This window comes from Conger conger, chromosome 13, assembly GCF_963514075.1.
Source record: "Conger conger chromosome 13, fConCon1.1, whole genome shotgun sequence".
NCBI lineage: Eukaryota > Metazoa > Chordata > Actinopteri > Anguilliformes > Congridae > Conger > Conger conger.
The window spans coordinates 40,418,190-40,431,065 of NC_083772.1; the positions used below are offsets into that span (position 1 = coordinate 40,418,190).

Genomic DNA, 12,876 nt, shown 5'->3' on the forward strand with positions numbered 1-12,876 from the left:
TCACACTTCACGTTAGAAAGCGGTTTGTGGTTTTGGTATCTGTACTGAGGGGTTAGAGACCTTAGAGTTCTTAGACAGACTCAGGAACTGGTTCTAAACCACAGAAAACCGAGCCCCTGAGATCTAACGATAATTTTACAAAGGAATAGCAGGACTGTATATACATCAGAAAGAGAGGAGAAAATAAGTGCCTGAAAAGCAGAACGAAAACATTTTTTTTTTTTTTTTTTTTAACGTGCTAATTGCTAAAACTTGCAGAGAATTGCTGCCACATGAACGACTGACCCGCTAACACCGTACCAGTTGATTCCCCTGCTAATTTATAGCGGAGAGCTAACTCAGGAGCTAACTCATGCCACGACCAACTGGCGGAGCTTGTGTGGTCTGTAGACAATGGCTAATGATTAGCCGTGAGTGAGAAGGCAATTGCAGGGAAGGGGAGTTGGGTTCACAATTGATCACTGAAATACGCCGCGATGCTCCAGAAGGACTTAAAAGAGCATCGCGGCGTATTTCTTTTAAGAAATATAAAGAAATATAAATGTGCAGGAAACGGCCTTGTTTCAATTAGCCCGTTTCCCCACTGTGGTGGTTATCTAACTGGCAGGATTTTAATGAGCTATTCTAGTTGACTGGCCTGTACACCGTTCCCTACACGCGATGTGGCTATACGTTTAAATTCAACGCTTCAGTCGTCTTTGAGCTGGTCTCTTACGCAGCAAGCCGTAACAGAGAGAGAGAGGTTTAAATTCTCGGCGACTTATGAATAATTCACGAGTATTGAAACTCCGTCTCTCTATTTACCTCAGCGAGGAAAGAGAAAAACATTAATAAATAACTCGCTTCACCATCTGAAATGGCAGCGAGAGCCACAAAAACTGCGCTTGTTTCAGAAAATGACATATTGCACATATTTTACAGGGAAAAAACTGCTCATTTGTGTATTTGTTACAAATTATTTACAGATAATAGGCTATTAAAAGTTTCCGAGCCCTTTCAATTTAGGAACTCAACTATGACGAAGCATAACGCAATCTTGCATGAAAGCCTTAGAAACTGTAACAGCGTTGATAATTAAAGATTTTCCAAACTCATGTGAACCAGAGAAAAGAGAACCAAACAAACATCTATGGATACGTTTTAACCCTCCTATTAGGGTGGCCTCTAGCGTAGTGGTTAAGGTAAATGACTGGGACCCGCAAGGTCGGCAGTTCGATTCCTGGTGTAGCCACAATAAGATCCGCACAGCCATTGGGCCCTTGAGCAAAGCCCTTAATCCTGCATTGCTCCAGGGGAGGATTGTCTCCTGCTTAGTCTAATCAACTGTACGTCGCTCTGGGTAAGAGCGTCTGCCAAATGCCAATAATGTAATGTTTGGGGTCAATTTGACCCCATTCAGTGTTTAAAACCAGTTAACCTTTTTCATCTTGATACTGTATGATTTTAAAATAAATTATATTATGATGGGATAAATAGTAAACATGCAATAAACATAATGCTATGTTTTCAGAAGTCCTGTAGTAACTTTGCATGTGTTGTATGGGCTCATTTTGACCCTCTGTAACTGTATAAAATGTCAGAAAATATACAACCATTTTAATCTATAGCTGAGATTTCTTTGTGGATGATTCTGGTGCCACTTTTCCATACAGGTGCCAAACTTTCACTTACTGCACCTAAGGCTCTAAAATGAGATGTTTCTCGCATATTTTTCATATTTATGGATAAAATGCTAGTCATTTGGGATACTTTTTCAACTATTTTGTGTTTATTTAAACTGTTGGGGTCAATTTTACCCCAAACATAAAAGCGGTCATAAACTCTTAACATAATAGGAGGGTTAAAGTCCTTGCCAAAGCTACATCCTAGATACACAGCATGCTTTCCCATGAGATCACCCACAGGTGATGTCATCATCTTGATTTCACGATGGCCAATGGCAAGGAGAGACACACATATGATGTTTGCCTATGTGCTTTAAAATATCCGTTCAATTTTAAAAACAAGAAATAGTTTTCTGAATTCATCAAGTTCGCACACAGCTCGTAAACAACTTGATACATCCAGGCTTGCGCTGCAAATCCAAACACTTTGGCTGTTATTTTTTTACATTTTAAAATAGATGAGTAAAGTGCATTACAGAAGTTATTTCTGGGTGCATTCTGTCAGCAGAACAACAGGGCGAAGACAGAAAATAGTTAAGTGAAGGTACAGGCAGCGCTGAAATTAGGAAGTGCTTTTCCCAGAGTTCTCCACGTGTGGAATAGCCTGTCAGGTTACGGATTAGAAGCAATGAGGCCATGAGATGTTCAAGACCAGGTTTGACACAATATCACATTCTCAATCTCTCGGCAGTTAGCAAAATGTCAAATGTCATTGTCCTCAAATAGTCCTAATTTCTTATCTGAAATGCCTTTTCCGAGAAATTGAAATCCCAGGCAGGCAATTCAGTCTTTTTCACTAGCCTGCCGTGTTTAAAACAGCAAATTCTGTGTACAACTATGAAGTAGCATGCATTATTTTGAAAGCTCATAATAGCCAATAACTGTCTAAATGCTACAAGGTAGTGTGCAGACGCATAAAGCATTTATCTCACTGCTGGGGACAGTGAGGGAGGGGCCATATGTTCGGGAGGCTATTTGCATAGCACAATTCTAACTCTGTCCCTTTTGATTACGTCTCTTCGGTCGCCTGCAGTGTGTTCATTTGAGCGGGAGAAATTCTAATTTAGGAGGTTAGGAAATGCTAATTTTAAATTTAGTGCATTATTCCCCCCTCTTCTTCCACCCTTCCTTTCAAAATTCTCTTCTTCTTCTTGTGAAAAGCAAGCCAGAAAAAAAGGTCAATTTGCTGCAAGCATTCCCACCTTCATATTAATAATAAATATGAAGGTAAAAAAATGCACACCAATTTAAAACTTACCCAGCATAAGCCAGGAGTGTCCATGCCTGTGTTTTACTTTTATACTGTATTTAGAAAGAGCAGTATTCTATTTGTTTGGTCGGCTGAAAGAATCTACAGTAAATCCATGTTATTTTTTAACCACATGGGTGATATACAATACAGAAAAAAGTACTCTTTGGCTTGTCTCCATAGAGGAACCCTTTTCAGTTCTTTATAGAACCCTCTATCATAGGTGTGAAGCGTGAAAGCTCCCAGACAAAGAACAGTTTTGCCTGACAAAAGACCTCTGAAATAGATAGGGTTCTCCTATGGAATCTCAGGGTTCCTCTTTTCTGAGAGCATAGAATATTTATTAGAGGGATTATAGTTTTTAATTTGTTGCTGCACAGATGAACTTATCCCCAGACCTGGGTTCAAATAGTGTATTCAAATTTCAAATAAGACTTTTCAGCATTTGACTAAGCTTTCATGGAGTATTGAAACAACTGAAATGATCCCAAAAGTGTAAACATTTACATTACAGTTATTTAGCTGATGCTTTTATCCAAAGAGACTTACAGTACAGCTGATTAGAATAAGCAGGGGACAATCCTGGGGTTAAGGGCCTTGCTCAAGGGACCGACAGCTGTGTGGATATTATCGTGGCTACACCGGGGCTTGAGCCACCAACCTTCCGGGTCCTAGTCCCAGTAATTTAGCTGCTAGGCAACAGGCTGCCCCGTAAACTCTGCCTATCTGTTCCTCCTTGCAGGCTCGAATGCACCAGGCAAGCTCAAAAGAGCACAGAAAAGTATTTGAATCCAAAACAAATACTATTGGAACCCAGGTCTGCTTACCACTCACCGAAAACATTTTCAGAATGTTATTCTTTGTGCAATGGGGGAACATTCTGTGAGCAACATTCTAGAAACGTTGTGAAGCAAAACGTCCTTAAATCACTTGTTTCCAGAATGTTGCGGGAACATTATCTCGGGAGCATTATAATGAAGTAAAACATCACGTTTCTAGAGCATTCCAGGACCATTATTTTTGTAACGTCACATTTTAACCTCAGAACCTATAGAAAATGTTCCACAATGTTCTCATAACGTTCCCTGTTAGCTGAGTCATTCCCCACCCAACCCTAACCAACCCCCCCTGACCTTACTCACCGTCCTCCACCTCTAAGAGGGCTTTGGTCAGGATGCTCCCGGCCACGCTGATGGCCTGGCAGATGTAGTACCCAGAATCCTCGGCGTGGACATCGGTAATGGTCAGCTCGCCGCTCAGCGAGACAGAGAAGCGGCCGGACTGCGCGGGGGGCTGGCTGGGGAACAGCAGGATCTGCGGGACCCAGAGGAGAGATGGGTTCCAGCTCCGCTCAGCACACAGACACACACACACACTGAACGAGGCGCCCAGCATCAACATGGGAGAGTAAAACCACTGTAATCGGTATGGGCATCAGCTGAAATTGATACGGCTACCAAAGATAAGATAAGATGAGATATATATAATATACCTTATTGACCCCGTGGTGTAATCTGTCCCCTGAATTTGACCCATCCTTGTTAATTAGGAGCAGTGGGCAGCCACAGTGCAGCACCCAGGCCAGTGGGATAATGGCAGGAGCACACCTAAGCTGACATGCATGTCTTCATAGTGGAAACCCATGTGAACACTGGGAGAACATGCAATCTCCACGCAGAGAGGATCCAGCCGGACTGGACTGAGAACCTCCTGCTCGCAAGGCAACAGTGCCAACCACAAACATAACCATAAACATTTAGCTTCATTCAGCTCTATTCTGTTCAGTTCTGCTATGTGGAACCAACTGCTTAAAATGTCTTCACAACCTCAAAATGAACCAGGGTAACCCACTACAGTACATTACATTACAAAGCATTTAGCAGACGCTCTTATCCAGAGCGACATATAATGAAGTGACCCAGTGCTGACCCAGTGCTGAAAAAACCTTTTCTCAAACCTTTTCGAGGCAACCCTTTTGGGGTGCTGTTAGAAACTTGCAATACTCATTCATCCATCCATTATCTTGAACAGGTTCGCAGGGGGGCTGGAGCCTATCCCAGCATACATTGGGTGAAATGCAGGAATACACCCTGGACAGGTCCCCAGTCTATCGCAGGGCACACACACCATTCACTAACACACTCATACCGACGTACCCGGAGGAAGCCCACGCAAACACGGGGAGAACATGCAAACTCCACACAGAGAGGGCCCCGGCCGACGGGGATTCGAACCCAGGACCTCCTTGCTGTGAGCCACTTGCAATACTGAACACTAGAAATGCATTAAAAACCCAAATACCACATCCATAACACCTGGCATTTAGATTTATTTCTTCCTGAAGCTGACCAATAACATGCAGAACAACAGAACCTCTCCCCGTTCCAGCCCGGTCGACAGGTCACGAGCTCCCCCGGTCCCGAATCCGCGCTCGGATCGTTTTGTTTGCCGAACAGACGCAGATACGGTTGCCGTTGTCTCGGCGCACCTTTGCTCCGGCAGTTGAATAGGAGTGCCACGGGGGCTCCAGGTGAGAGACGGGGATGGAGGCCGAGGCGAGAGCCTTGGGCTGGCATTTATCCACACAGCGAGCTGATGCTCTGACAGCCTCGGCATTGTTAAAGCTGTCAGACTGCAGAGAGCCACCGGGGGTGAGGGCTCAGATGGAGCATACGGGGGGGGGGGGGGGGGGGTACACGATCCAGAACAGCTCTTTCAAAAAGGCTGAATAACTGAGTAACTAGAGAACCAGGGTCAACATCTAAAATATCACCCCCATACACACACACACACGAATAAACAAGGATGATGAAACGGAGTGGAGTCCATTTTGTGGCCCTGGCTGAGGCTGACTTGCGAAGCTCGCTCTTTCTGCGCTCTTGTTAATCAAGAGGGCGTACGCAGAGGGAATAGTCTACTTCCCCGCAGCTGTTTTCGGCGGAATCCATCTTCGGTGTGACCCTGTTCTTTGGCCTCAGGTTCTCGTGTTCGCGTCTCGGTGGAGCTTCACCGCGCAGGTGAGGCAGTGCTTTACAACGCTCATACCCCCCCTCACCACCCCCCGCCCCAGTGCCCCAAAGGCGCTGGCCCATGCGTGCTTCCCACTCTGACTGCGGGCTGCTCTGCCTGCTCCCACGCAATCCCATCATGCCTAGCGTTTGGTCTCGTGTCTTTCTTCTCGTGTTTCCCTTCCACCACATCTGAAACATAGGCAACACAAAATCCCAAATCCTCACACACGCTCTCTCTCTCTCCTTCTCTCTTCTGTTCCAACTCCCCGCACCCCATCTACAGAAGATGAGAAACCCGGTAAACTCGGCCCACATCAGTGGCAAGGTTCGCCCACTCCACGCCCACTCCCCGGCAGAGCCGAGAGAACGACCGTGCCCCTCATCCGCACCGCTGCTACGCTCCAGCCTCCTTTCCGAAGCCGTCAGATCACTTGTGACTCACCGAGAAATAACAAGCCGGAGATATCTGACTGGGAACCCGGCACGAACACTGCCAGGTTTCACCAAAAGATAAGAACAGTGACCGCCGGGGCTTTCAGACACAAAAGCAAAAAAGGGGAGCTTTACATAGCCATGGAAGGAGTGGGAAATGCGATACAGGGGTATGACTTTCCCCCTTCTCTTTCGTCTCTTACCTGACTTCCTTCTTTCTGCCAGAAGACTGCGGGCGGGGGGTTGCCCTTGGTTCCACACAAGAAGGTGACGGTTCGCCCCTGGGCCGAAATCTGATCCCGGGGCCGGACAACGATCTGCGGGGGAACTGAGAGAGGAGGCGGGAACATGTTTACATCCTTCAACATATCTGCCGGCTGTTTTTGGCTGCTGAAAAAAACAGCTACTCAAGCTAGGTTATGAAGCAGCATGGCTGACTAGTTGGGACCAGCTCCCAGCTCAACATGGCTTACCTGGTTGACCAACTCAGACCAGCTCCCAGCTTGTTATGGTCAAACTATGTTTTGAAACAGCTACCAGCACTAGCTGGCTGACCAGCTTCATGACCAGCTTGGCCATGCTGGTTGACCAGCTCATACCCAGCTAGACCAGCGTATGACCAGCTTGGCCATGCTGGTTGACCTGTTCATACCTAGCTAGACCACCTTGACCAGCTCATACCCAGCTAGACCAGCCTATGACCAGCTAGGCCATGCTGGTTGACCTGTTCATACCCAGCTAGAACAGCTTGACCAGCTCAATTTTCAAGCTGAGTTAACAAGCCAGTCTGTGCGAAAAAGGACAAGGATAAAACTTTTTTTCGAATACGCTTGCAAATGGCATTTCACTATAAGTGCTATTAGACCACTCCTGCTAATGTAATTGCACTCAAGCGGGTTAAAATTGAAATTACATTTTAAGCATTTTGAAAATTCACATTAATGAATGCGAATGTTATTTTTTGTGGAAAATGTTAATGCTTGCTGACTCAAAAGAAATGCTCTTTCTGTAGACGGAACCTGTTCATTCAAAGCCCCTGATATAATTATGTCCTCAGTCACAAACCGTTGCCAGGAATATACACTCTGCTAATTGCGAGCAGTTTGCCAGCTTCAAAGACCGCTACTGGATTCCTATTGGGAGCCAAATTGCTCCTGTCAATACTGATGTGCTGCCACAATCTCAAACGTTCCTATGGGACAGCGGTCGCCTGCAATAATTTGGCCAAGCAATTGATCCAGGTCCATCATTTCCAGTTCAGGTCCAGCCAAGTCCCTTTTCCGATGAGTTTGTGGACCACTCCACACCCGTTTCGCCCCTCGGCTTCAAGCCCACGCCCTGAAGACCCAGACACATCAACCCCCCCCCCTCTGAACTGGATATTATACTTACACATCCCTTCATTTGGCCTTTACCTTACCTCCTACTTTAACACAGTGCCTCAACTCTAACCCGGTTCTCCACCCTCCCTTTTCCTGGGAGTCAGGTGTGGAGACAGTCTGGCCAATCAGCAGCGCTAACGAATTCTTCAGTTTATTACCCAGGAGAAAAGAAAACCAGGGACGGATAAGGAATCTGATGGGCCACATTCCTCCGGCATCTGTGACGGTTCTCTGTGAAACGCGCTCTATAAATAACAGAGATTAGATGGATAAGATGCATAAGGAACGCACGAGCAGCTCCAGCGTTGTGGAAGGTGACTGGCCCACCCCGCTGGTTGAGTGGGCAGAAAGCGGCTGATTCAGAACCCTTCCCAGCTCTCCGCCGTGACTCTGCTCTCCCCCGAGGGCCCCGTAAATATTCATGCGTTCGCCCTCGTGTAGTGCGCTCCTCCTTGCTTTGACAATGCGGCGTTATGTAACGCTGGGGGCCGTCACATGCCTCGCTGGAGTAGTGTGACCGGGGCCCAGTATGGGCTGACTGGCTCTCAGGAGCAGTGTGACTGGGGCCCAGTATGGGCTGACTGGCTCTCAGGAGTAGTGTGACCGGGTCCCAGTATGGGCTGACTGGCTCTCAGGAGCAGTGTGACTGGGGCCCAGTATGGGCTGACTGGCTCTCAGGAGCAGTGTGACTGGGTCCCGGTATGGGCTGACTGGCTCTCAGGAGCAGTGTGACCGGGTCCCAGTATGAGCTGACTGGCTCTCAGGAGCAGTGTGACCGGGTCCCAGTATGGGCTGACTGGCTCTCAGGAGCAGTGTGACCGGGTCCCAGTATGGGCTGACTGGCTCTCAGGAGCAGTGTGACCGGGTCCCGGTATGAGCTGACTGGCTCTCAGGAGCAGTGTGACCGGGTCCCGGTATGAGCTGACTGGCTCTCAGGACTTAAAGGCTGAAAGCAGACGCCAAGCGTACGCATGGTGGAGAGCAGCATTCTGAGAGTTCTGAGAGCACTCCACAGGTGGGCCTTCATCTACCCGACGTACCAATTAATTGTTTCGAGAAGCCCTCGTGCGCCGGTGCGCCGGGACCATCTGCCGCCTCGCAGCCGAGCAGGAGGCCGCGCACGCCCGCCAGCGCCTCGCGGCGGATTTGAGGATCGCGCTAAACCGCTCCGCCGCTTGCGGGGAGATCGGCGGCTGAATGACTCACGGAAACGACCTCTGACTGCCTCCGTTTGCCGAGACGGACCAAGACCCACACCGTTTCCCGTGGTGCAGGCTGATTGGATGGGATTCTCCTGCCCGATTCTAGACCCGATGGGGTGGAATAGGAGAGAAACCAGGCTCTTCAACACTTGGAAGAGTAGGTTCTTTACAATGTTCAAAATCTCTGTTGCTGGATTACCAGTAGTGATTGTTACATTAGAATGTTCTGTTAAGAACATTAAGAGCATTCTAATGATTACGAGTAGTGATTGTTACATTAGAAGGTTCTGTTAAGAACATTAAAAGCATTCCAATGATTACCAGTAGCGATTGTTACATTAGTGTGTTCTGTTAAGAACATTAAAAGCATTCCAATGATTACCAGTAGTGATTGTTACATTAGTGTGTTCTGTTAAGAACATTAAGAGAGTTCTAATGATTACCAGTAGTGATTGTTACATTAGTGTGTTCTGTTAAGAACATTAAGAGCGTTCTATAAATAAAACTGTAAGAACATTCTAATGCTGATGTAACAATCACAACTGGTAAGCAAGCAAATTCGGGAACACTGAATTACAGTGGACTGTGCTGTTAAGCACATTCTAATCACGTATTTGTGACCTCACACCTTAAAGCGTTAAAGAAGCCTCATTAGCCTATGCTCTGTGGTTTCTGCATGCCCCTTTGCCGCTGGGGACTGTGATCAATCATGTGGACTGATGAATGTTAATCTGAGGTGCTTAATTCCTCTCCTGGCTTCTTCGTACAAAAAAGCCCCTGGGACCTACGGCACCTCCATCTCGCCGAACGGGCCGGGAACGCTGTGTCCGTCCGAGCGGGAATAACCTGGATTTAGGGTTTAAGCGTTGCCCCTGTGATCTACAAAGGAGGTTCCCAGCTCCCTTTTTTGGATGAGTCCGTGTCTGCCACAGAAACCACCCTACACCCCTGACTTTACACCACCGAAATCCATTATCCCCCCACCCCCGTTTTTTCCCTTGCAGAGCCTGATTACTATTGATCACCATTTTTTTGTAGGGATGCGAATGTGCAATCGTGTCACCTTTAACCTGCGATGGCAAATTGATTTATCAACCCCCCATCCCTCTGTCAGATATCTTCTCACTCTCACGTTTAATTAAAACAGGAGCACATCCAGACAGGCCCCCGCAAACTCAGACCGACACTACGCCCGCATTAAGGGTAATCTACGACAGGCAAGCACAATATGCCAGCACTTAGGCGCTTCTATTATTTTTTAATGGGGTACACAACATATCATGTTATATAAGGTGCGGTTATGCCCACAGAATGCTTGAAATGTTGTCGAAATTCAGCTGTGTCCCTCTGCATTAAGTGTGTGCATATTGCGGGGTCTGGCTCTGCGGTAATGCCGTACAGCTGGGAAATTATTCCTCATTCCTGGCGGTTTACACTCCCCAATTTGCCACCAAATTCGTTCACAGTTCTGCCGTCCTTTAAAAATCGCACTGCCATGTTTTTCCATTCAGGCAGTTTTAACTGTGGAGCAATGCATTCACACCACACACGGCTGTAAGTGACAGAGCTATTAACCTGCGTCTGTTACAGGGCTGAGCAAGCTTCATAGCCAGGGAATTTAGGCATTTTACTACGGGCAGGTAAACAGGACATGTGTTTTCTTTTATTTCAGCTTGCAAATCAGTCTTAAGACCCTTTCCCCTTCAGCTTGTGTAAAATTATTATTATTGATGTCTGGTTTTACCCTTTAGCTCAGGAGGTAAGAGCAGTGGTTGCTCAGGGATGCTTGACTTGCTCGAAGTGTCCCTGAGCAAGACACCTAACCCCCAATTGCTCCTGACGAGCTGGTTGGTGCCTTGCATGGGAGCCATTGGGTGTGTGAGCATCAATTGTACAGCGCATGCCAACCATTTACCATTTAAGGTCTATGATCATAAACATGTGAATATTCTTACATGAAAATTATAATGTAAGAATAATGTTCTTTTGGGTCAATACTTTAATATAAAAGGAATGACAGAAAGAAATGGAGAACAGCAGTGGGCCATTATCCTCCAGGCACCATAATGGGTATGGCTGAGATCACATGATCAGCACCGTCATCAGCGGTGAGCCAATGAGCAGCAGCGTGAGGTACATCCTCCACCGCTGTCACAAACTGCCCGTGATCCCAGGGTGGGGCGAGACCGCCATCGTGTCCCCCACTCCCTATCATTCACTAAAGACACCCTAATAAATCACAGCAGGGCAAACACTGGCGGCCGGTCGCGAATGTCACCACGGTCAAGATGGCCGCCTTTCGTCCCAGGCCTGCGAGGTCACCGTGGAGATGGGTCCCCCGGGTCCAAAACTCTGACCCGTCGGGCGAAAAGGCTAAAAACGAACGAGACCTCTGTTGATCTCACTTCCTGGTTCCCTCAACAAAGGCCTCCGGGGCGTGCCCTATTGATCTCAGCATCACTCCTGCTGTGCTGATGTAAGAAACAGAATGTTCTAGAAATCTGGCCGTAACACCCACTGTGTATGCTGTGCATGCACACACCTGACTGACCAAGCCTAGGTAACATCGGCAAACAAACGTGGAATTGAAGAGCTAAGAGACCAGACACTTTGAATAGGGAACAGATGGAGCTAGCACACATCCTATGTAGTGATTGGCATACCCTTCCTACAGTTATGAACACAACTAGTTCTTAACATTTAAGAAATGAATAATTATTCCAAAACGGTAGTACTTTTGGTCACACTGAGGCAGTTACATGAATTGTACAAATACATTAACAAAGCTCAAGGTTCAAAACCATGTTAATTTAAATAAGGATTACTTCCGGAAACTCTTATTTGAAGAAAGAGTCAGTTTCCTGAGGTAATCCTTAATTAAACAGCATACATTACATTACATTAAAGGCATTTGACAGACACTTTTATCCAGAGTGACTCACAGTTGATTAGACTAAGCAGGAGACAATCCTCCCCAGGATTGGGGAGGGTTAAGGGGATCGAACCACCGACCTTGCTGGTCCCAGTCATGTACATTAACCACTACTCTACAGGCTGCACTGAAAGAAATACAATATTTGATATCCACTGGATGATTTGGGAACTTAATTCTGAGAAGTCATCTGCAATATCGCGCCACAAAAACTGCCTTTGGGAAAGAAAATTAAATAACGTAAGGCGAGTAAAACTGGAATTACTCTAAGATGACAGAATGTAATCTCCTTTAACCAAAAGCCTCGCTCCGTTTCTAGGCAGAGTTAGAGTGAAGCATGCTGGGATGCTGGTGGTCAGACAGCTGCGGGGCAGTGGGTCTGTCAGACGAGAGTAAGTGGTGAGGGAGGTCAGATTACACTTGTTTTCATGTTAGGTTAACATGCACCACTCCCTCAAACACTCATACCTGCACACTGGTTATGTTGAAAGCCAATAAGAGGAAATCAATTTGCATCAATCATCAAACTGCCATTACTCCAAATATCTCTCAGTCAAGCACCCACACAGAAAATAGAAACAAAAAGTCACAGAAAAAAACTAACAAAAATAATACAAAATTCCCACAGAAAATGTTTAAAAATCAAAAAAATGAACAAAATTTCCACAGAAACCAAAAAAAATAAAAAATAAAAAATACAAATCACATTCCCGCAGGAAAAAATGATCACAAAAATAACAAACACATCATCTCGACACGCTCCCTTTGTGAGAATGACAGCTTTGCCAACGCACAAGCCAGCTGGTACGCCCATCCATGGACAGCTCTCTCATACTTACGTTCAGCCAGCACAGACCGACACGGCAGAAGTGACAGCAATCCGTCACGTCCGCAGCAGTGGAGCGGACTAATGGGCTGGACGTCAAGCGCTCAACGCGTAATTAATTTGAGCTTCGGGGAATAAACTAACAAAGGAGCGAGCAGCCTAAACATAAACATTCCGT

At 46.5% G+C, this 12,876-nt stretch overlaps 1 protein-coding gene across 1 annotated transcript in view; it reads right to left on the reverse strand.

Annotated features, from left to right (window-relative positions):
• The window catches only part of zgc:77784 (uncharacterized protein LOC402947 homolog), a 97,406-nt gene that overhangs the window by 34,484 nt on the left and 50,046 nt on the right, over positions 1–12,876 (reverse strand). Inside the window, exons 7-8 of the mRNA XM_061217016.1 lie at positions 6,560–6,684; positions 4,056–4,227 (exon numbers count right to left, since the gene is read on the reverse strand). Of these exons, the coding sequence (XP_061073000.1) occupies positions 4,056–4,227; positions 6,560–6,684 (297 nt within the window). The remainder of the gene's footprint in view (positions 1–4,055; positions 4,228–6,559; positions 6,685–12,876) is intronic.